This window comes from Cervus elaphus, chromosome 17 (assembly GCF_910594005.1).
Source record: "Cervus elaphus chromosome 17, mCerEla1.1, whole genome shotgun sequence".
NCBI classification, from domain to species: Eukaryota; Metazoa; Chordata; class Mammalia; order Artiodactyla; family Cervidae; genus Cervus; species Cervus elaphus.
Genome location: NC_057831.1, coordinates 40,626,776 through 40,651,314, shown reverse-complemented (window position 1 = coordinate 40,651,314; position 24,539 = coordinate 40,626,776). Strand labels below are relative to the sequence as shown.

The following is a 24,539-nucleotide window of genomic DNA, read 5'->3' as shown; positions in this document are numbered from 1 at the left end:
ATTTCAATGTCATGGTCTCTCTGAATTAACTTGGTGACATCAACCTGATAATGGAGGTGTTGTAACTTGGCTTCCGGAAGAGCATGTCATCAGTTCTGCTACCATTTTCCATTACTATAAATGGTCACAATCTCCAAGTACCCCATCATGCCCAGTCTGTCCCCTTAAGTTTCAAAGGAACGAACTAAACTGCAGATACTGGTCAATGGTTTCTTCCAAACAATCCTTTCCCTGGCATTGAGAGACCATTCATTTTTAAATGTTCCTAAAGGTCACGGAGATTTATCTCTAATAGACTCAGAAGGACAGCTGTAATTACTGCCAGCCCATCTCCTAAATCCCAACTTCCAATCTTCATGAAGTGGACTCTTAGCTCACACACAAACTCTGTCTCCTTCCATTTGTACAAGTCCCTGTGATTTGGCCTCTGATGACCAGATATGGCGGTTTGCATTGCTCACTTTGGATACGCTCTGTGCTACCTCTCCAGTTTCCGTACTGGCATTCCAATTGGAGAAATATCCTCTCTTAACACCAAGTCAGAGTTAAATAGGTCTTTAACGCCTGGTGGACTCAGCAAAACATAAAACGGGTTCTCCACATATCAGCATGGAAAATGGATAGAAGCGTACTTACATTTGCAGACACAGTATTTGAACATTTGGCACAGGAGGTTGGTGGGGGTTGGTGATCCTTAGAGGCAAAATAGTGCACTTTCCTTTACAGATATGGTGAATTTAATGCCACTGTTTCTCCCTTACAGGACGAAAACATCATGCGCTCCATGCAGCTCTTCGAAAATGTGATTTAACTTGTCAAATACATCCTCAAACAGACAAACGTGAACGATTCTATCACACAAAGCTGGAGCTACCACTTTTAGCATAGATTGCTCAGCTTTACAATGAGGCATATTATGCAAACAAGCTTTGTTTTAATATAAAGCAACCCCCGAAAGATTTGAGTTTTCCATTTATAAGTCTGCATCCTTTTCATAATGCCACTGAGTCCATGGGATGTTCTAAGTCATTTCATACCCTGTGAATATTCAAAAGGAATAGAATCTGGCATATAGTTTTATTCATTCTTTAGCCATGTGATTATTGAAGCTTTCACATTATTGGTGATTTTAAAATATCAGTGTTTTTTGCTACTCACGTGTATGTATTCAGCCCCAGGATTTTAAATGGTTTTCTAAATACTAGCATCTGTACTTAATTTCCAGCTATTAGTTTCCATGTTTGAATACTGTAATTCCAGTTATACTTTAAGTAAACAAGATTACTATAATTGGAAAAATAAAAACAAACACACACACATAGTCCCAGTTTCTCTGGATTTGCTGCCTTCTGTTAAGACATTCATCTGGCATTTTTTATAACGTGAAACAAATTAGTTTATCACCAGATGTCAGCATATGCCTAATACAGCTTATTTAATAAGCACTTCTCAATTTTTCATAATACATATTATAGCCAAGGCCTACATGATATATGTAATTTTGGATTTGTTCAATCCTATAAGTTGACTGTTTTCTGTCACTAAGCGGAAGTCCAAGAAGGTGTGAAACAAAGCGAGGATGTCCACAGGCTTATGAAAAGGGTCAGGACATCTGTCCTCTAGTCCATGGCAATGCTTAGCAAGTTCATTCTTAACCACATTCAAGGCCTATTCCATTCTGACTCCCTCCTGGCAACTTTACATTATGTGCCATTCAGGGACAAAGAAATCTTGGCTACCCCAATGCCTACTAGGTACAAACAGCAAGAATTCACTTTGAAAGCACCACTGATTCCATTATATTAAGCACTAGAATACCCAAATTTAGTAGAAAATGAATATAAATGCTAAGCAACTCCTCTGGATTGTATTATGATTTAGCTCATCATAAAACTCCAATTATTCAGATTATTTTTAATGACCTTAAGCCAAAATTGTAAAGCTGCCACAGTATTACTAAAGATACACACACCTTCCTTGTTTTGCAGAAATATCACCAAGATCAAGAGGCTAGAGTAGGCGGAAATTTGCAACTGTCTCTGCAACACTAAATCAGGTATCTATGCTGGTGTAGACATAGGATGTGGAAAGCTGCCCTACTATCACCAGTGTAGAGATTGAGAGTAGTACAATACATGTACACTGAACTTGGCCATCGCCTGTTTGTGTAAACTCAATGTGCACATTTTGTATTTCAAAAAGAAAAAATAAAAGCAAATAAAATGTTTATAGCTCTACCATGTTATAGGCCTTCATTTCAATAAATTTTATAATTACTAAACACATCAAGTTTTTCTTATGGGATTTTCTAAACTGTAGAGATCTTGGTCTCTGGGTGGTGCTAAAGTGCAAGGAAGAAGAGTCAGAGCAAGGCCAGTGGGCAGGCAGGCATGTGAACTGATGGGACCTGAGGGTGTGATGAGGGTAGAGACTTGAGGGAAGAACGGGTGAGGCAGGGGACTAGGAAGGACAGGAGATCTATGGGAGAAGGAACATTTCTGCAGTTACAACTCTTTAGAAGTTACTTAGCTTTTATTTTTTTATTTTTTATTTTTTGCATTTTATTTATTTCTTAATATAAATTTATTTATTTTAATTGGAAGCTAATTATTTTACAATATTGTAGTGCTTTTGCCATACATTGGCATGAATCCACCATGGGTGTACATGTGTTCCCCAAATTACATCTGAGAGATTGCACCTGAAATGAGAATTATTTACACAAAGAGATCACATCTGAGGGATGGAATAAAGAAAGGGTGAACATCCTTCTGGGATAGAATGTGAAACTGTGAACATGCTCAATCGTGTCAAACTCTGTGATCCCAAGACTGTTGCCTGCCAGGCTCCTCTGTCCATGGGACTCTCCAGGCAAGAATACTGGAGTGAGTAGTCATTCCCTTCTCCAGGGGATCTTCCCGACCCAGGGATCGAATCTGGGTCTCCTACATTGCAGGCAGATTCTTTACTGTCTGAGCCTCCAGAGAAGCTCCTTCTAGGATGGAGCTGCTGCTCTAATCTCCATCTCTTCAGAAGGCTCAGTCAGCCTTGGACTTGGTGTCCTTGGACACCCTTGGACTCAGGGTCCTAAGGCTCTCCTCCTGCCCAGAAGATGGAGGGTCTCCTTGTTTCCTGTTTCTCTCCCTCCATTCCTTTCTCTGTAGAAAGATCTAGAATCAGATGCTATCACATCAACACTCAGAACTACACTTATAAGTAATTCTTTAATAGCTTTTTCAACTAAGCTAATTGTTAGACATAAGCAAGCACAACAAAATAACTGAATACACGTAAGAGTTTTAATATTTTAATTTCTGAATATCTTCATGTACTGAATACCAGTATTTTCAAACTATGAAATAAACATATATTTACTTAAATACAATTAACACCTAAATTTAGGTAGTTTTAATGAGTTGTAATAAACAACCATACTTAAAAGAGAATTTACACATTAATAATCTTTTTCTTAAAGTAGAATACTCTGGAAAGAAATTTTTTCCAAACATTCTACATGATAAAATACATACTTACAAACAATATAATTAACAGTGAATTCACAAATGTTTGTCCACTATTTTAAACTCCCATAGACTTGATAAATATAAAACCCAGGAAATGGCAGAATGTCTAAAAGTAAGTACACAGGTACAAACTGACTGTATAAATGTTATATACAAAAGGCACCAGAATACATACAAACCTGTCCACTGTAAACCAGTAACTGCTGTTCACACAAATCACACACACAAAAAAAATATGAAAAAAATTAACCCCACAAGATTGTACTATTATGGAACATTTTTAATAGTTTTCCATTATTAACCATTCTTTCTTTTTGATGAATAACTTGTACTATGATTCGGTGGACTTGTGTATATACTCATCCAAGGCCAGTAATAATGAAGGATGGCTGTGATTTACAAAAAAATAAACTGAAGTGACTGAACAGGTTTTGCAGATACCCATAGTCAGCATTTAACACCTGTCATTCAGGCTCCTTTCTTCAACAGCATATGGAGCAATATGTGGGAATTTTAGATTTGATGATGATAAGGCTTCCCTGTCAACAGAAAAAAAAATTTTTAGCCTCATTTGTTATCATGCAGGGTTCCCCTAATAGGTACTGTGTTTATAGGAGCATGCCTAAAATAGTGTTCAAAGTTCCAAACAAACAAACCAAATAAGGATGGGAGAAGAATGATGGAAAGAGAAATAGAACCTTTTTCCTGAGTTAAATAAAATATAGGTTGTCTCTTTCTGTGGTTTAAAAATATTTAACTAGAAAAGTAGTTAGAAACCAGACTACCAGTTTTTTAATCCATCTCCTGCCAATCACTTCCCTATCAAATCTGGGGCTCATTACTTTTCTACACATCAGTTTCTAGCTCTTTAAAGGGGGATAACAACAAAATCCACCTCTGACGGCTGTAGCAAAGATTAAATGAATTTAATGTCTAAAATGTACTCAACAGAATACCTATCATGCAGTAAGTTCTTACTTGCTTGATAAAGATCAGGATATGTATTTGTATGTACTTTCCCAAGACATACATGTATATCATTTAAAAAAAAAACTGAATCAGGCTAAGAATGAACCAGTTTCACTTTAAGGCAGACAGTAAACCGACTAGTTCTTTTTTTTTTTTTAACCGATTAGTTCTAAGAAAAAGACGTCATGGCTGTCTGTAAGTAATATTTCTATTTCCCCAGAAGTTGAGTCCTCTGATCACGGTAATACACACAAGCCCTAAGAAATAAAAAACTATTTACTGAGAAGATTGTCTCATAAAGACCCATCTCCAATATTAAAAGAAAAAATATAAACATTGAAGTTTTTAGAAAAGGAAGAACATCATTAATGTCATGATGGATTATAAAGTACCTAACTCCAATACTTTGGCCACCTGATGCGAAGAGCTGACTCATTTGAAAAGACCCTGATGCTGGGAAAGACTGATGGCAGGAGGAGAAGGGGACGAGAGAGGATGAGATGGTTGGATGGCATCACCGACTCAATGGACATGGGTTTGGGTGGACTCCGGGAGTCGGTGATGGACAGGGAGGCCTGGCGTGCTGCGGTTCACGGGGTCGCAAAGAGTCGGACATGACTTAGCGACTGAACTGAACTGAAGGCAAGTACAATAATAATTGTCATGGGAAAGTCTTTGATATGTGATCAAAACTTTCTATTACAATTACATTAATTATTACTAAAATATTATGTAAGACAGAAGGAGAGAAAAAGAACAAAAAAAGTCTGAGGAAATACCCAACACTTAATAGTTTTTATAACTTCAAAACTTTTTATTCTGTATTAGCATGACTAAAAACTAATAAGATTCAGTGTCAATAAGAGAACATCTCGGCTAGCTGTCACCGGGATCCTTGAATTGGTCACCTACATTCTCTGCATTCCCCCTCCAAATCCTAGTGAGCTATTTCTAACCTGTGGCTGTGTGTGTGCTCAATCATGTCTGACTCTTTTTGACCCCATGGACTGTAGCCTACCAGGCTCCTCTGTCCATCGAATTTTCCAGGCAAGAATACTGAAGTGGGTTGCCATTTCCTCTTCCAGGGGATCTTTCTGACCCAGGGATCAAGCCTGCATCTCCTATGTCTCCTGCATTGGCAGGTGGATTCTTTACCGCTGAGCCATCTGGGAAGCCCATTTCTAACCTCTGTTTACTCACAAACTGTCCCCTCTTCCACACACACCCCCATGAGATCTAAGGCACTGGGCTGCCCTTTTCTAGTTGCCCAGGCCCCACACCAGGCCACAGGATGTGTGAAAGCCATCTGCAGAGTTTCAGATTGAAAAGTCTTGCCATCATTATTCAGCATCTGTTTATTTGCACTTCAGAGAGGAAGCGGCAAGTTATTTCTCATTCTAATTCTCAGAACAGCAAGCACATTTATAAGCAAGAAGAATTCCTTTCTGTGCTGGGAAGGGATACTGGACTGACTAGGGTACGATTCTGTGCATGTTAACAAGGTGTCTGAAGGCTAACCCTCTGCCTCAGACAACAAAGAAACCCGTTATCTAGTAGCCCGGGGACTGACTTTCACATTGTAAACTTTACCCTAGAACTTCATCATGAAAAAAAATACAATCAATTTAAAAAGTCACTGAAATTGGTCAAATTAAGTAATTTAGGCAATGCTTAAACTAAAATATCTGCCATATTAAAATTCTATCGATCATGTAAATTTTCTTTATAATTAAGTACCTAGAGCGAAATTGAGTTCTGCAATGTTAATCCCATGCAACTCTGATAAAATGTAACATCCAAAACATGGCTGAATCACTGCATTATGGCAATATTTCCAAGACTAGAATATTTGAATACATCTTTCACGTGATGAAAATTCAATCAACCCAGTTATTTGACAGCACATGGACAGCAATGAAATCCCCCACATCCCGGTACCTTCCTGCAAGCAGACTAGTCAGCTAAATCACCCCTCTGTGTGCATGTACACAGGTTCAAGCGAGCACACGTACCTTCCAGACAGAACAACCCAGCCATCTGGGAACCTCATCTCAATCTTTGATTATGGACAGACTTCAAACTGTTCAGACAGAAAAGATAACAAAAGGGAAAAAAAACCTACTCTTTCTTTCTCTTGGTCCTTTTTTTTTTTTAACTTCCCAATGGTAAAAGCAAAAACATCCAAAACAGTTTAAATAAAAAAAAACCTGGAGAGCTGTTCTACAAAGGAGGGCCACACGGCAAACACAGTCAAAGTGCACAGGCCCTACAGTGATACAACCTGGGTCTGAATCCCCGCGCTTAAAGCTGTGTGACCTACTGTTAATACATAGCATAGGGAACCTCAGGTCATAGTAAGCTGTAAGGGAAGAGCACCTGAAAAAGTTTATATATATATATGTGTACGGATATAGAGCTGCATCACTTCTCTGTACAGCGGAAACATGACATCGTAAATCAACTACACTTCAATTAAAAAAAACACAAAAACCTGTGTGACCTAGGCAAGAAAGAAACTCTGAGCTCTAAAAAGAGAATAATAATATTAACTCCACATGGTTACTTGAGCCTGAAGTGAGATAACATGTTATCTGATCAATTTTATAATATGACTAAAATCTTTAGAAACTACAGTTTATAGGGAATAATGCTCACTTACACTTCCGCCATGCTGCTCCAGCTTCTGTAACGCAGTGGTGATTGGTTCTTTGAATTTCTTGTCCCTTAATCTCTTAGAAAGCTTTGAAAATAAGAGAATGAAATGACTTGAAAAAGTAACACTGTTCACCATAAACATTAGTAAAAATTCACTAATAGGCTAACTAGAAATAATACCATTGAGTCTTTACTATATAGTAAGTATATAAACACCACTGATTTTGTTTTAGATTGCAAGGCTTCTTTTAGGAAATATCTCACAAAAACTTACATAGAATAGATGTCACTGTATTTGTTTACAAAGATGGATTTATATTATTTGATATAATACCAAACTTACAGAATCTGCCCAGTATTACCATATTGTAAGTTTTTCAGAGTAAGGTTTCTAAGAAATTACACTCTTTCCCATTCTGTCATTTGTTAAGACCATCTGGAGGACTATGATGGAAAGCTAAGCCTCTAAAGCACATGTGTTTCCTACAGTCAAAAATGGAAGAGACAACAAAAAACAGAGCGTTTGCATGAATAATTCAGTAACAGTGACAGGCAGAAGAATCCACCTAAAACCCACAAGATCACCTAAAGCCCCCAGCTACGTCCTGAAGGTGCCTGCTTGGACAGGCGGGGAGCTCTGACTGAGATGAGAGAGAGAACAGGAGTCAGAATAACAGGAGCAAAGAGAGAAACAGTGCAGTTCAGGCCCTCAACACAACGCCTCGCTGTGTTCTCCCACCAGACGTCCGCACCACTCACCCAAAACCTGAACTCCCAGCTAGAGCAGGACTTGCTCACGGCTCCACTTTCTGGGGATAAAAATGGAGCCCAGGCAAGAACTCCTCATCACCAAACACTTAGCAAGCCCCTGTCCTAGAGCTGGTTTCTGGTTCTTCATCTTCTCAGGTCTGGAAGTGACCAGCACAATTCCCACCACTGAGCCCTGAGTGACGGGTTCTTTCAGCCAGGTCATCGAAGGTTACGGAGGGTCAGAAGAGACTCCCAGAAAGATAAAAAATGCGACAAAAGCAATTATAAAAGGGGGACAGGAAGGGCTTATCAATGTCCTGGAGATGAACAAGGAAAAGTGCCCCTTACAGATCTTAGGTTTGTTTTCTTCAGACCATGTTACCCTTGGGCAGATGACCACAGGCAGACCCACAAACCACCACCATCTCATCGCATATACCCACCGAAGTACAGATTCTCGGCCCCACAAATTACATTGTCAGACTCTCAGGACAAAGGTCCAGGTTCTGCATTTCTAGCAAGATTCCCAGGTGATGTATTTATTTCTTCCTTCAAGTTTGAGGATCACTGTCCTAGGGTCAGTGAACAGTCTCTCAGAGTTGAAGCTCACAAAGGATACGACTTATTTCGCATATGAAGAAAATCAGTTGTAGGTACATTCAGTAACTGGTTTTGAAATTTTTTCCCTAGAAGAGCCCTTTCTTCAAATAAATGTCTAATGTAGAAGTCTATGAGACGTGAAAGTGCAGCCTTTCCGGCTGAATGGGTGGGTGGGGAGAGGAGAGAGGAGGAGCATCTAGCAACTCAGTGGGCTTCACCGTGTGTAGTTTACAGACCAGGGATGAGGCCCCACATATCCTGTTTCCAGGGCCTTCTACTCTACAGAATCCCGCGAGGGCGTGAATAGTGTGGTAGTTAGGTCTCCCCAAAGTGTTGCCACCCCAGGAAGGGAAGAGGCCCTTTCAGTCAGTCCCTGTCTTAGGAAACGCAGAGCTCTGAGGAGGCATGTGAGTGGCTGAGGTAAACGCTATTGTACCTTAAAAACAGTGAAGAGAGTTTAACCACTGACCTGGTCCCCTCCCTCCACCACGGTGGGCAGGCCTGGGAGGCTGTGAGGAAGCTCCACTCCCAGTTAGGGGAAGGGACCTTTTCTTTACACTTCACTTCCTCTTTACCTCATGCCAGTTCTCTCAGCAGATGTCCTTGCTACGTATTTCTCCCCCAAAACCAAACCAGCCTCCACAAGGGCAGGGGGCACGCGTGGGTTTGTTCAGTATTATATTCCCTGTGCCTCAAATAATACCTGACACAAAATGGGAGGGCAGAGAGCAGCAGATTTATGTTAAACTGCTGATTGTCTGAACCAAGCAATCAAAAACTGACTGATTTTGTGGCCATCATCAAAAAAAGTTACAAACAATAAATGCTAGAGGGGAGGTAGAGAAAAGGGAACTCTCCTGCACTGTTGGTGGGAATGTAAACTGATTCAGTCATTATGGAGAACAGTACAGAGATTCCTTAAAAAACAGGAATAAATCTACCATATGACCCAGCATTCCCACTACTGGGCACATACCCTGAGAAAACCACAATTCTAAAAAACACCTGTACCCCAACGTTCACAGTTGCACTATTTACAACAGCCAGGACAAGGAAGCAACCTAGATGTCAATCAACAGGTGAATGGACAAAGAAGGTGTGGTACATATATAAATGGAATACTACTCAGCCACAGAAGGGATGAACTTGAGTCAGCAGTAGTGAGGTGGATGAGCCTCCCATACATTGTCAAATAAGTCAGGAAGAGAAAAACAAATATTGTATATTAATGCATATATATGGAATCGAGAAAAATGGCACTGATGAACCTAGTAGAGAACGGACGTGTGGACAAGCAGGGGAAGTGAGGATGGGGCAAACTGAGAGAGGAGCACTGACATACATACACTGTCATGTGTAAAACAGACAGTGGGAAGCTGCTGTATTACCCAGGGAGCCCAGCCCGGAGCCCTGTGATGACCGGGAGCAGTGGGAGGGGAGGAGAGGAGGGAGGCTCAAGAAAGAGGGGAGATGCATATATATACCGGTTCGGTCCTTGCCCTCCTGGATGGAAACCTCTACACTCTTGGAAGGTCCTGCCAGCTAAGAGTGACTGTTTACCTGGGGCCTTGGGCCACACCAGATGGTCAGTGCTGACAATGTGATTTACAGTCAGGGCCCCCAGCCACCAGGTACCAGCTCACCTTCTAGAGGCTGGAGACCAAGGTCAACCAGGCAGGAAACAGTGATGTCGAGTGACAGGCGTCTAAGGAGAACCCTGGACGCCCAGGCTCAAATGAGCCTCCCACCCTTCAATGCTCCGTGCATGCTGGCACCCACCACCGCTGCAAACCACAAGCGCGGGCACGCCGCTCCACTGGGAGACCGCCAGAAGCTCCACACCGAGTCTCTCCTGGCCCTGCCCTCTGCAGCTCCTCCCCTGGACGATTCAGTCTGTACCCTTTCACTGGGATAAACTGCAACACCGAGTACCAGCCTCTCTAAGTTCCATGAGTCATTTTAGCAAACCTAAGGGTGGTCCTGGGGACCTCCTCAACTGCAGTGCCCCGATTTAGGTTGTGACAGGGTTACACTACTCATAACAGGAAAATGTCTCAACCTGAATCCTAGAGACTCACTAAAAAAATCACAATGTAAAACAAAGAAAAAAGATGAATAACATAGCTCTGCTGCTGCTGCTGCTAAGTCATGTCAGTCGTGTCCGACTCTGTGCGACCCCACAGACAGCAGCCCATCAGGCTCCTGTCCCTGGGATTCTCCAGGCAAGAACACTGGAGTAGGTAGCCATTTCCTTCTCCAGTGCATGAAAGTGAAAAGAAAGCGAAGTCGCTCAGTCATGTCCGAACCTTAGCGACCCCATGGACTGCAGCCTACCAGGCTCCTCCGTCCATGGGATTTCCCAGGCAAGAGTACTGGAGTGGGTTGCCATTGCCTTCTCCGCATAGCTCTAGCAACATCCAATTCCACAAGAATACTTATAAACTCTGCTTAGAATTCATAGATAATCCACATGGGCACGAAGACCTCACACACTGTTCATTGATTTTTGTCCATTCAATTCTGTATATTTTTATCACAACTCTAAATTTGCTCATGCAGATGCTTTCCATTAAAAAAAAAAAAAAACTGAAGAGACTATATTGCCCATTAGTAAAAATGTTTAAGAACAACTAAGTCTGATGTCTATACTTTTTGGTTACAATGATGAGGTTTTTTTTTCAAGGTTTTGAATCATTCACTAGTTTGAAGCCATTACATCAGAAAGCAATACGTATACACAAGCCCTCTCCAATCTTTCCAGCACTTACACTGGTAAGCAGATGTTTCAGATGGTCGTTTAGAGAAGGACCAACGACGACACTTAACTGTACCAGAGCATTCAATCCTCTTTCAAACACTTCATCATCCACGTGGACCTGGGGAGGGTTGGGTGGTTCATGGTGCACAGGCAGGGAGGGAAAAGGGAAAAGGAAGGATGGAAAAGGAGAAAGGGAATGCAGGTGGAGAAAAAGTGAACATTCAATATTAGAAAATGACCAGTCAAGTCCAGGATTTAAAAAATAATCTTTAGTACAGGACATCTAGAAGCCAAAACTAAATTTGGGTTGACTGAAACATTAAATAAAATACATTGTAGCCTACAGAAAGACGGACTGCAGCTTCATTATTTTCTCTAACTACTCAAGATGTCCCTCTTTACCTTTAGTACATCTTCTAAAGGTATCTTCCAGTAAAGAATCATCTGGCCCTGAAAAACAGTGGCCGAATTCTGCACACACATCGAAATCACAGGTAAAGAAAAAATTTGCATAATATTTGAAAGAAAAAAAAGATGTAAAATATTCTAAATGTATTGCAGAAAGTCTAAAGGAATAAAGGACATACCAGAGCTGCCTTCAGCACAGGAATCAGTCTAGGAAGCAAAGGCATAGCTTTCTCAGGAGCGCCTGTGACCAAAAGTAATTCTCTAAAACCCTCCTTTGACACAAAGGTGTATGGATGTTTAGTCTCTCTCAGACCCTGCCAAAACAAACATACAAACAAACAAACAAACAAAAACAGATTTACTACCCATTTTAGTGATGATAATAGAAAAAAATGTAATCCTTACTCATGTAAGTGAAAATCACGTTTTAGTATTATTTTCCTATTTGTGAAATATAATTTCAATAATTACAATGTCAGTTAAACTAAGAAATTGTGGAACATGGGATATGCATGAGACAAAAAGGATCTTTAACCAAGAAGGAAAGGAAAAAGAGTAAGAATAAGAAAAAATAAAAGAAACAGGGAAAAGCAAAGGAGAAGCAAGGAAAAATAAATGAAAAAGAAAAGAGAGAAAAACAAGAGGAAGGAGGATGAAAGAGAGGAAAGGTAAATAAAAAGAAAGAGAAGGAAAAAACTCACTATGATACTAAAAACATGTTGCTTATACTCCCAAACACTGCCAGAAATCACAACAAATTAGTCTAAAATCTATGTTACTAAATCCCACTTGATAAATGCAAAATTGTTGGACCCCCTACTTTAAAGATGACTTTGCAACTTGTTTAATGAGTCTCTAAAATATTATATCCCCTTCACATTTAAATACTAAGATACTTAGAAGACAAATCTTATACTATGCTTAAAATGCATTGTAAGATTTCAAATGCCATTTTTAACATAAGAAAATCAAACAAAAATATGGGGGAAAAAAAAAACCTGTGTAAATCATTTCTCACCAAAGCCTTTCACCCTAAATGCATTAGGAACAATTAGACAGCACTCTTTTTAGTTATTATTTTGAGTCAGGATAAAATAGGCACCTTTTTTGAAAAGATAAAACAAAGAAAGTAATAGCAATACTCCCTCAGTTTGACTAATTATTATCTGGAATTAAGTATAACCAGCTGCAGGGTCATGCCTAAAAATACTAATTTTCAACCAATTTGTCCTTGTGGGCAAACCATCTGCTTCCAGAGGAATTCCCTGGCAGTCCAGTGGTTAGGACTCCATGCTTCCACTGTAAGGGACAAATGTTTGATCCCTGATTAGGAAATTAATCCTGCATGCCTGCATGAGGTGTAGCCAAGAAAAAAAAAAAAAATCCCCAAAACAAAACTATCTGCTTCTAAATGGTGATGAAACACTTCTTTTCCCACATGCCGTCATGCTTTTGAAAACTATGCTGCCAAGCACACTGGCATCACAGAACACAGGTTCTATGGTCTTAGGAGCACCCCTATCCTGTTCCTTTTAGAGATGAGGAACCTTAGGTCAAGGTGAAATGGATTCAATAGTAGTGGTTCTGTCACTGCTTTCCCATTAGTAAATGAGGAGAGGGGAAAGAGAAAAGTTTACACAGGACAGAAATAAAATCAGTGGTGTTTGCAAAAACAGATATTTAAAAGATTGACTCTATGAGATCTAAACTAAACTCAGAGTTCCTTTAAGGATTCCTCAAGTCAAAGCACTGCCCCTGTCTTATGACTAGCTAGAGTATGTTTTCAAAGGTATCACTATAGTTTTGATTCATCTAAAAAATTGTGTTCTACCATATGTAAAAAGTTTAAAGCTCAAAAAAGAACTAATGAAATACGAGCATCTTTAGTTTGTAACACAAAGTTTAAAAGAGACTGATTAAAATTTAATTTCAAAATAGGCTATCCATAAAGATATACTACTTCTTACACGAAAATATCTTCTGTAGGCTGAGGTACAAATTAAGAAAAGCTAAGACCTAAGATAACTTGGTAGTCTTCAGAAGTAATTGATGTCTGTGTGCTAAGCCACTTCAGTCATGTCTGACTCTCTGTGACACTATGGACTGTGGACTGCAGGCTCCTCTGTCCACGGGATTTCCCAGGCAAGAATACTGGAGTGGGATGCCATTTCCTTCTCCAAGGGATCTTCCCAACCCAGGGATTGAACCCGCATCTCTTACATCTCTAGCATTTGCAGTCGGGTTCTTTACCACTAGCACCACCTGGGAAGCCCCAATAGTAACAGATATGTCCGTTTCAAAGAGTAAATAAACTAGAAAAACTAAAGGAGGAATTAGACATTCTAAGCATTCACTACAATTAAGATATCTCAATCAGCACAACTGTCTACTTTTTCAGATCTGCTGACATCTGGCCTATCCCACAAGTTTTACAGGAAAAGCAAATGTTTCTTTGAGTGAAGAAAAAATTAATCTGAATTTTTTCAGTGTCATATCTTTTGGATTCCTGACTACTGTATGACTTATCCTGGAGGCACTGCCAATTCAGATTGATACCATCAAGGCTCTAATGTAAGGAGACTTGCTTCTTAATAGCGACAAGAACAAAATGATCCTGAAGTCTTAAAGAAGACGAGTTATGGTTAAGTACAACTGGTTAATTCATTTCTCAACTTCTGTCTCCAATTCTATACATTTATAAATAATAACATTCACAAAAGATATCTCTGACTCACTTCAGGCTAATACTCTGCCAACTTTGTTCCTGACACAAATGTTAATATAAAGGAATATGTGAGAAGTTTTTCTGAAATCCTCTACAAAACCCATCTCTGATATTTTACTTAAAATGTACAAGAAGGCAAAAGCCCTGAAAATTACCCAAAAGAACATTTAGGTAGTTGATATCAGTTCCCTAAGAAACATATAATATTAAAGGTGACTTAATGTAGGTGACTTAATAAAGGTTCCACAAGGAAAGACCAAACAGTCACTGTTAAATGATTCTAGTATGAGTTTAAATGATAATACCCTCCTGATTGGACTAGTTCAATATAATTCCAAGCAGTTTAAATTAAGTACGAATATTTTATCTACTTATCTACAAATCCCTGTGCATATTAATCTCATGTTTATAAAGCTGATTCATCAGTTTCTAAGAAAACCATTCATAATTAGTTCCTAAGGAAGTGTGGGGTTTTAATACCTGTTCTTTTATTTCAAAAGTAAAGAATGAGATTTACTGATGAGTTACAAAATAACATTTAATGCAATTAGAAAAAATAAACACTTAGGAAAGATAGAGTATTTACCTCAGCTAAAGTAATAAGAAGAGGATCGAATGGAAGCTTTTCAGGAGGACATTCCCACTGTAGCCTGTGTTTTACTGAACCATGGACCAACCTAAAATATAAAAGTCAGTGAATGTGACAAGAACAAGAGACTTATATACTAAACAGTGATTAATCACAATATACACATTCTTTCTTCAACATAACCATACTAGAATTATTTTATAACACATAGGAACTTCATGACTTTAAAAGATATTACAAAGGTACCTTATAGAGCAATAATTGCATATTTACAATCCTACAAATTCCTACCCTTTTAACAAAATTGTTTGATGACAAAACTACACATCTCCACATTTGTTAAGCCTACAGTTTTGGAGTGCTATTTGCGTCTTAATGCAAATGTTACACTTCACATGGTTCAGTCATAACTATAACAAAATAGGTCACCCATAGACAAACCAATAGCAAACCTATCACAAAATAAGCAAACAACTGTGATAATTAGAAATAATATTTTTTTCATAAGCAATATTAATTTTCAGGCATGTATCATTTGTGCATGCTAAGTCACTTCAGTTGTTTCCAACTCTGTGACCCTAGGAGCTGTAGCCCGCCAGGTTCCTCCATCCACGGGATCCTCCAGGCAAAAATACTGGGCTGCAATGCTCACTGCAGCACTGTTTACAACAGCTAGGACACGGAAGCAACCTAGATGCCCATTGGCAGACGAATGGATAAGAAAGTTGTGGTACATATACACAATGGAGTATTACTCAGCTATTAAAAAAGAATGCATTTGAGTCAGTTCTAATGAGGTGGATGAAACTGGAGCCTATTATACAAAGTGAAGTAAATCAGAAAGAAAAACAGCAATACAGTATATTAACATATATATATATATGGAATTTAGAAAGACGATAATAATGACACTATATACAAGACAGCAAAAGAGACAGATGTAAAGAATAGACTTTTGGACTCTGTGGGAGAAGGCGAGGGTGGGATGATTTGAGAGAACAGCACTGAAACATGTATATTACCATACGTGAAATAGATGACCAGTGAAAAGCCGGTGCACTGGGACGACCCAGAGGGATGGGGTGGGGAGGGAGGGGGGAGGGGGCTTCAGGACGGGGGGACACATGCGCACCCGTGGCTGATTCATGTCAGTGTATGCCAAAAACTACCACAGTACGGTAAAGTAATTAGCCTCCAATTAAAATAATTAATTAAAAAAAAAAAAAAGAATACTGGAGTAGGTTGCCATGCCCACCTCCAGGGGCCCAGCCCAGAGATTGAACTGGCGTCTCTTACATCTGCACTAGCAAGTGAGTTCTTTACAACTAACAACATGTGGGAAGCCCATATATCATTTAACCTAAACAGAAATAATCTAAAGGAAAGCCAGGTTTTATCCCTGTTAAAGAGAGGAAAACTGAGGCCAGGAATATGCAATGGCCCATGCAGGGTGAAAAAGTGGTAGCCCCTTGAATTAAAGTCTCTGCTGTTGATGCTTTTTTTTTTTTTTTTTTTTAATATTCTAACAGCCTTTATTGAGGCAGAACTTGAAATAAAAATGGACACTGTTCATACAGTGTAAAATTTGGTAAGTTTTGATTTATGAATACATCCATGGAAACATCACCACACTCGTGACACAGAATTTATTCATTACACTCAACTGTTATTTCACACTCCTTTTGTAATGTTCTCAACTTGGCATCTTCTAAAGAATACTAAAGTGTTATTTTCATAATCCCAAGAAGCCTTGGCAGCACTGTTTTTACATTTTTAGCAACAACAAATTCTGAGAGTGGGAAGAAGGTATAAGACCTTTAAAATAGTTGCAGTTCAGAATGTAAATACAAAATAGTAACAATAATAAATTAAAAAATGCCTCCTGAGCTGACTTTTCATTCCTGGCCTTCCAAATCTGAAAATATCATTAAAAACTACATTTCTTTAAATTTCAAATACCAAAAAGAATGCTATGATTATTCTTTCCACAATGAAAATAAAATGACCTATCATCTACAACAGGTTAAAACTGGATATACTTAGAAGAAATTAATGTTTCTCAGTAGTGAACTCTTAAAAGGATATCCCTCTATTAGTAACCTGCATTACTTTTTTTAAAATAGCTTGATGTCCACCCAAAAAGGCTACAAAAATTACATCAAAAGAAAACAAAAACAGCTGTACTACTCATTAAGAAATATAAGTTCAAATAAAATTTGAAATATCTGATTTCTGAAATATAGTTAAAAAATAACAAAACAATTTCATTTAATTGTCAACTTCCAGTTCAGACAAAAAAGGATTATTTATCTGAAATTTTCCCAAGCCTATGAATGCTTAAACTGTTTTAGAAACTGTTTCAGTCAATTTCTTCAATTATCTGGTGGTTTACTATAGATTTATCAGTAATTCTCTTTTGGAATTAAAATTATTTTTTTCAACAGTGTCCTAGGATCTATATCAATCCAAAAGACAAAGTATGAATAAGTAATTCACCTGTATTTCAACCTCCCTAGTAAATAAAACTTTCAATACATTTAAATTGGAAACTGTATTGATTTTACTCAATTATTTTGAATAATATGGTCAGTTATAACTTGTATTGATCTTACCTGCAAGGAATACCTCCCTTAGAGTAAATAGCTGCAAAGGCAGAAGGGGCTCGTGGCTGTTCACCAAACTAAAATTAAAAAAAAAAAATGACAAGAATACAATAATTATTACTATCATCTCCACTTAGTGATACCTAATCAATTTCAATCCTGCTGAGGTCAGAGGCAAAGAGACACCCTGACTTTGAAGCCCACCAAGCTTGTATCAAGTGCATCATTCTACTCAGAAAAATGGCTGAGAAAAATGATCAATCCTCTCCACAATTTGTATATTTCCTTTAACCCTTGTTTCAAAGGCTTGGAGGTAGCTGAAACCACATATAAAATAAACATACTATAGATAAATACTTTTAAATCTAAATATTATAAATACAATAAAGATAATTTATCTTTCCGCCCCTCCTCCACTGTGACCTTTCAAAGTGAAGGCTAAATGGAGAAAAGGTGTACGGGGAAAGTAGATGCATTTTTAACCTCCTGCATATCACATATGTCCTACTTGTCCTCCATTCAAATATATACAGTCTGGAAGGTCAAAGAACCTAAAATTTCTTGATGCTGCAAATGACAGAAAGAAGCAAAGGAACACAGAAGCTTAAACTATTTTCCATTTTTCTTTTATAAAGTCAATCTCCTCTTGCCTTTGGATAGTTCATTGTATCCTTGCTTAAGTATCTGCTGTATTCTACCTGCCATCTAAGTCTGTGTCTCAGCCACTCTCATAGTCCCCTTTAAAGGTTGAAACCATCATCATCTATGTAAGGCTGGACCAGACACGTGTCTGGTGTTGGAGCACAAGTGTGTTCACTGCGTGGATAAACTGACCTAGAAACTTACAATTACGTACTTTTATGTATATAAACCTTATGTTTGTTAAATGTGATTAATCTGCTTTGAGAAAGCAAAAGAAAGCTAGTGCTGTAGTTAGGAATTCTGGTGGAGCTAATTTTCAGGTCATAAAGAAACGGACAGAGATCTTTATGCAACTATGAAAGCTTGTAATTCATCCTCACAAGGTTACATTTTACAAGGTTATTCATTGATATTGGGAAGTACAATAATCACAGTAAATTAAAAAAAAAAAAAAAGTTGATATGCAATTTATTTTATACTCTACAGTACTCATCCATGAATGTGATATGACATACCGAAGCTGACTGATTACTAGCTTATACCTTCTCATTCCCACACTCATATCATTACCTCCATTCTTCATCATGATTACCATATGCCTTCCTTCACAACTAGCTTAAAACTAACAAAAGAAACAGGATACCTGTTGAATGGCTCAATAGTATATAAAAGTCTAATACTTTGGAAAACCTGCTAAGTCAGGAATCTCTTTTGTACCTACCGGGTTAATTGTTTTAGGGTTAAGTTTATCGCTTGGTCGAGGATGAAGTTTTCTTGCAGATTCTGGAGAGCTGGTTGATGATGAAGATTTGCTTTGTTGAACTGGAGTCCCATGTTTTACTTGTGCACTTGATGATGTCCTTTGATCACAGTTATCTGAAAAAAACAGAACATCAACAAAAAAGAAGTGAAAGCTCAGCCTGCATTCACCTGTACAAAGCATGTGTCATTAACAAAATCTACCTCTGCATTTAAAAAGCAACACTCTGTACCTGTCAGTCTGTTTCTCATCTGGACACCCCTATGGCACTCTGATTTCTGCATTGCTTCTCCTTTATTCCTGCAGTTACATGAAACTTGATTTCAACACTGTTTCTGGGGAGGAGGATTCATTAACAATGTAAAGACCAAACTGAACAGAGTAGGAAATACAGTAAAAGTCCCACAGAAAAGGTATGATATAGAGCAAAATGCCTAAAAAGCCAGTAAGAAAATATGAAAATAATCAACTTTAATAATACCAATAACAGCAAATTAAAAACCATCTGTCACTCCAATGAATTTTTTTTTTAAATATCTGTAAGCAAAATGTATAAAAATATGCATTTTTCCATTCAAATAGTCCAAATACACTTTTAGAAACTCAAATGTAATCCTCTGGCCATATACAGAAAATACAGACTAGATTTTTGGGGAAAGTGGTTGGCACGTCCCCTACTGTCTGCACTTTCTCTGGCTTCTGTATTTCCAGAGTTCCCAGTGTTCACATCTGCATATCAAGTCCTACATTTCCAGTGACGTAAGGAGCTCTCCTACTAACATCACCCAAACTGCAGTTTTCACACTGAAGTTATGAACCGCCTGTCAGTTCAAAGTACCACCAGTTTTCTGATCTCTCAGGCTGAAAAATTCAGGATATCTATTGTCTCCTTTTCTTCCATTTCCTATACTCAACCCTACAGATAAGATCAATGTGACATGATGAAGTAGAAGGAGCTCTGGGCTCAGATTTGGGACTGCCTCTCCTCTTTACTAATTACAGGTTTATGAACTTAAGCAGATTGTTTAATCTTCCTAAGCCTTGATTTCTTGGGCTCTGAACATGGGGGAGATACTAATCCTATCAAAGCTATTACTGAAGGTTAAAGAAGATAACATGTCAAGCTTATCCAGTGAATGATAGTTCACTTCTCCCTCTCCCATAATTCCCTCTTTGCTAACAGGAGGTCTCTAATTCATAGCCCTTGTTTTCCTGCCGAATCAAATTATTTCAAAGAATCTGCCACCACACACCCAGACTTATACACTCAACTGCCCGCTGATATTTCTAGGTCTAGCTCCAATCCCAAGTTCCAAGCAGGCTTTGCTGACCATCACTTTCTCAAATGCACGATTCCACAGCACTTGGATTTCTGCCTTGCTCCCTTATTTCTCCTTGATTACTCCATTCCCCCATTTACATGACACTCCAAATATTCTTTCATTAGAGTACTTCCCACTTTAAGTCTTTAATATAGTCATTTTTCTATAACATCTATAAGATCTTCTCTTAAGGCCACGTAGATGTAGTCTTCTACTTGTAAATGACAGCTTTTCAAATATTTGGGGACACAAATCAGAACTCTTTAGTTCTCTCTTCTTCAACTTAAAACATTGATGCCTTCTTAAATGAGTAATAACATGAGATTATTTTAATTTACTTGACAAATTAGAAATCTTCACGAGGGCAAATTTCCATGTAATAACATTCAGCCTCCAAATATTTTAAATACAATGTGACCAGATCAAACTACCCTGCAAAGATAAACTAAATGTAAGATCATTTCTGTAACAGAGTAATTTTAAATTTTGATTTTCTTAATTTGATATGCTGACCTAATTTTCTCAGCCTACTACCAGCAGATGAGTTACTTCCCAATATCACACTTCACATTCATCCCCAAGGCATTTTCTAAAAATACAGTAATTATTAGCTCATTAAACTTGTTAGATCCTATCCTAAGCTAACACAGACTTTAATTATGACCTATTTAAAGTGCAACCTAATACTGCCCTTCAGTGATTATTCAACAAGTTGGACTGACACAATTTCTATGTTCTTTCATATGAAAAATATGAAAATATATGAAATATATGAAAATATATGAAATATATGAAAAATATATGAAATGTATGAAATATATGAAAAATATGAAATATATTAAAAATATGAAATATATGAAAATATATGAAATATATGAAAAATATGAAATGTATGAAAATATATGAAATATATGAAAATATATGAAATATATGAAGAATATGAAAATATATGAAAATATGAAATATATGGAAAATATGAAATATATGAAAATATGAAATATATGAAAATATGAAATATATGAAAATATGAAAATATATGAAGTATATGAAAAATATGAAATGTATGAAATGTATGAAAATATATGAAATATATGAATATGAAAATATATGAAATATATGGAAAATATGAAAATATGAAATATATTAAAAATATAAAAATATATAAAATATATGAAATATATGAAAAATATGAAATATATGAAATGTATGAAAATATATGAAATATATGAAAATATATGAAAAATATGAAGAATATGAAATATATGGAAAATATGAAAAAATATGAAATATATGAAAATATATGAAATATATGAAAATATAAAAATATATGAAATATATGAAGAATATGAAAATATATGAAAAATATGAAAATATATGAAAAATATGAAGTATATGAAAAATATGAAATATATGAAATGTAAGAAATGTATGAAAATATATGAAATATATGAAGAATATGAAATATATGAATAATATGAAATATATGAAAACTATGAAATATATGAATATGAAATATATGAAAATATATGAAAAATATGAAATATATGAATAATATGAAAACATGAAATATATGGAAAATATATGAAATATGTGAAAAATATGAAAATATATGAAATATATGAAAATATATGGAAAATATGAATATATGAAATATATGAACATATATGAAATATACAAAAAATATATATGAACAATATGAAATATATGAAAATATATGAAGAATATGAACTATATGAATAATGTGAAAAATATGAAAATATATGAAATATATGAAAACTATGAAATATATGAATAATATGAAATATATGAAAATATATGAAATATATGAAAAAATGAAAATATATGAAATATATGAAAATACATGAAATATATGAAGAATGTGAAAATATATGGAAAATATGAAATATATGAAAATATATGAACTATATGAAGAGTATGAAATATATGAAAATATATGAAAAATATGAAATATGAAAAATATATGAAAATATGAAGAATATGAAAAATATGAAGAATATGAAAATATATGAAACAGCTGTCCTAAGCTAACACAGACTTTAATTATGACCTATTTAAAGTACAACCTAATATTGCCCTTCAGTGATTATTCAACAAGTTGGACTGACACAATTTCTATGTTCTTTTATGTCAAACAGCTGTTTCTATAAGGTACTAACTGGAAAATGCTACATTAGATTTTGAATAAGTTCAAAAGGCTATTGAAACTCTTCATTTGAAAAACATGTTAGAATATTGAGCTTCCAAAGGTTTTAAGTATACAGGACAGTTTTTATGTGTGATACAATTATGCAGTTTTCAGCAACAATACCAAAACACACACACACACAATGATGCAAACATTACCCTGTCCACTTCCAAAACACCTATGTTAGAGCTTCTTTCCAAAACAGATTTTCAGTTACTGTTAAAATATCACCCTTTACCTTACAGACAAATGAAGTGTACTCAATTTTTAAAAATAATATCCATCTGAGAGCATACCACCGACAACAAACCCAGAGCATGAGTTGTTTGTAAAAGGAAAAAAAAGCTTAATTCATCTTACAATAGCTTTTTCATTAAATAACAGGTGAGGGTAGTGTAAAGGGTTAATGGTCGGAAGAAGTGAAAAAGTAACTTTTTTGTGTTATAAATATTACAAAGGATACCCTTCAATCTTTTACAAAACAATATAAAGATTCTAAATATACACTAGAATCTATTAATCCACTTAACCCCAGCACCTAAACTATGTCACAATATTAAGAGAGCAAACAAACTAAGCAAGCCCTACTGTGGACTCCTCATTTTTCACCTTAGGTTTCGTTAGATGCTGCGGGTCATCTACAAGGGGTTACAGGCATCCGGGTCTGTGCTAGGAAAGAATACTTTTCTTTCACTGTTTTGGACAGCTCATATATCTTATTTCTTTTTCCACATACCTATTCTTCCCACACTTGCCTCTGAGACCACTGCACTAAACTACCTGCTAAATTCTCAGAGACAGAGGTCACTTTTTTCCCCTACTCTCTAATCTGGTGTTTGGAAGGTTCCAAAAGTGTAACAGGAGCCCCACAAAAGAAGGTGAGCTCCATCTCTAAAGCTCCTTCAAATTTCAAAGAACAGCCACAGTATTCACCTATCCCAATCCTTTTCAGCGTAAAGAAAATCCAAAGAGCCAGTATTAAGGGTCTTCATATTTGCTTTCCATTTCCCTAGCCTCTTCGCCTCCAACACCACACATTTCCCAATACCTAAGACCAGTCCAGGGCCAGGATGCTGTCAAAGTTAGAAAATGAGGACATGGAGAGGAAAAAATGGAGAAAAACAAGAGTTGTGTTTTGCTTTGTTTTTGTTTTTTTTAAAGAAGGTCAGATAAAAGTGGGTAAAGGTGTCAGTTTCAAATAAGGAAACTCTCAACCAAAGCCAGACCAGGAAGGGCGCGCTCATGGCGCTTAGCATCTCCAGGCTCCTTAGCAACGTGGTCCCGTGGCCATAGCAACTGATCAGACAGGAAGCCGCCTCCGCCGAGAGAAGGAGGACGGCACAGCGGATCCCGCTCACCGCTCTAGGGACCCGTTCCTACCACTCCTCTCTCCCACCGCGATCTGCACACCAGCCAACCAGCACCCGCTGGGCCACCAGCCGCCGGTCCCGTCGCCGGTCGCCGGGGACCAGGAAAAATCAGGTTTCGCAGGGTTCCCGGATCTTGCGGCGCCGCGCAGTGACGTCGGACGCACCCTGCGTCCTCAAGCCAATAGCGTGGAGGTCGCAGAGTTGTGCCGGGCAGAAATGGTTGCCCTGGCAACGAGGCGCACAGTATTGAAAGGGCAGCTCGCGAACTTGGCGCTCAGTCTCCGGTGACAAAGGGGTACCAGGAGCAGAGTATTTCCGGAATGATAGAGTCAAGGAGCAAAGCAGAATCCAGGTTCCTTGTACTTCCTGCGCCGCAGCCTTACGCTAGTCTGTGTATTTAACTCCTACGTTTCTCCTGCGCACTTAGCTCGACGGCCTCCGTGTATTATTGCCCTAAATCCTCTAATAGCCGAGGACCTTGAACTCTCGCCCCAGGGTGTTGCACGGCTAAGGCCAGAGCCATCTGCCAGTCCAGCTGTGAAATTTCCTTTCCTGTCATATTTTACTAATTCATATGCTGTTGCAGTCAACTGTAGTGCAGGGGTCGTAGGAGATGCGGGTTCAATCCCTGCGTCCCGAAGATCCCCTGGAGTGGGAA

At 37.6% G+C, this 24,539-nt stretch overlaps 2 protein-coding genes across 10 annotated transcripts in view; one reads left to right on the top strand and one right to left on the bottom strand.

Moving 5' to 3' along the window:
- KCNIP4 (potassium voltage-gated channel interacting protein 4) overlaps positions 1-2,238 on the top strand; it is a 1,258,052-nt gene extending 1,255,814 nt beyond the window's left edge. For all 5 annotated transcript variants that reach the window (XM_043871383.1, XM_043871387.1, XM_043871386.1 and 2 more), the window contains one exon: positions 764-2,238. In XM_043871383.1, the coding sequence (XP_043727318.1) occupies positions 764-811 (48 nt within the window). In that variant the 3' untranslated portion in view covers positions 812-2,238. The remainder of the gene's footprint in view (positions 1-763) is intronic.
- Positions 2,239-3,295: 1,057 nt separating this feature from the next.
- PACRGL (parkin coregulated like) lies at positions 3,296-24,020 on the bottom strand. 5 transcript variants are annotated; one of them, XM_043871372.1, is made up of 10 exons: positions 23,892-24,020; positions 19,216-19,283; positions 18,945-19,099; positions 17,591-17,658; positions 14,976-15,066; positions 11,844-11,978; positions 11,659-11,706; positions 11,267-11,374; positions 7,153-7,233; positions 3,296-4,063 (listed from the first exon to the last, which is right to left on the bottom strand). In XM_043871372.1, the coding sequence occupies exons 2-10, from the start codon at positions 19,265-19,267 to the stop codon at positions 4,007-4,009; spliced, it is 795 nt and encodes a 264-aa protein (XP_043727307.1). In that variant the 5' UTR covers positions 19,268-19,283; positions 23,892-24,020; the 3' UTR covers positions 3,296-4,006. The 5 variants fall into 5 exon arrangements, with proteins under 5 accessions (XP_043727307.1, XP_043727306.1, XP_043727309.1 ...); XM_043871371.1 differs by having other exon boundaries at positions 23,870-24,014; XM_043871374.1 differs by having other exon boundaries at positions 23,922-23,989.
- Positions 24,021-24,539: the final 519 nt, after the last annotated feature.

Excerpts from the sequence above, each read along its gene's own strand:
- PACRGL (XM_043871372.1), bottom strand. The coding sequence starts at position 19,267 with ATGCAGAAATCAGAGTGCCATAGGGGTGTCCAGATGAGAAACAGACTG. Across the intron at positions 17,659-18,944 it reads ACCCTAAAACAATTAACCCG|TTTGGTGAACAGCCACGAGC; the intron begins GTAGGTACAAAA and ends TTTTAATTTTAG. Across the intron at positions 4,064-7,152 it reads TGGAGCAGCATGGCGGAAGT|GGAAGCCTTATCATCATCAA; the intron begins GTAAGTGAGCAT and ends TTCTGTTGACAG.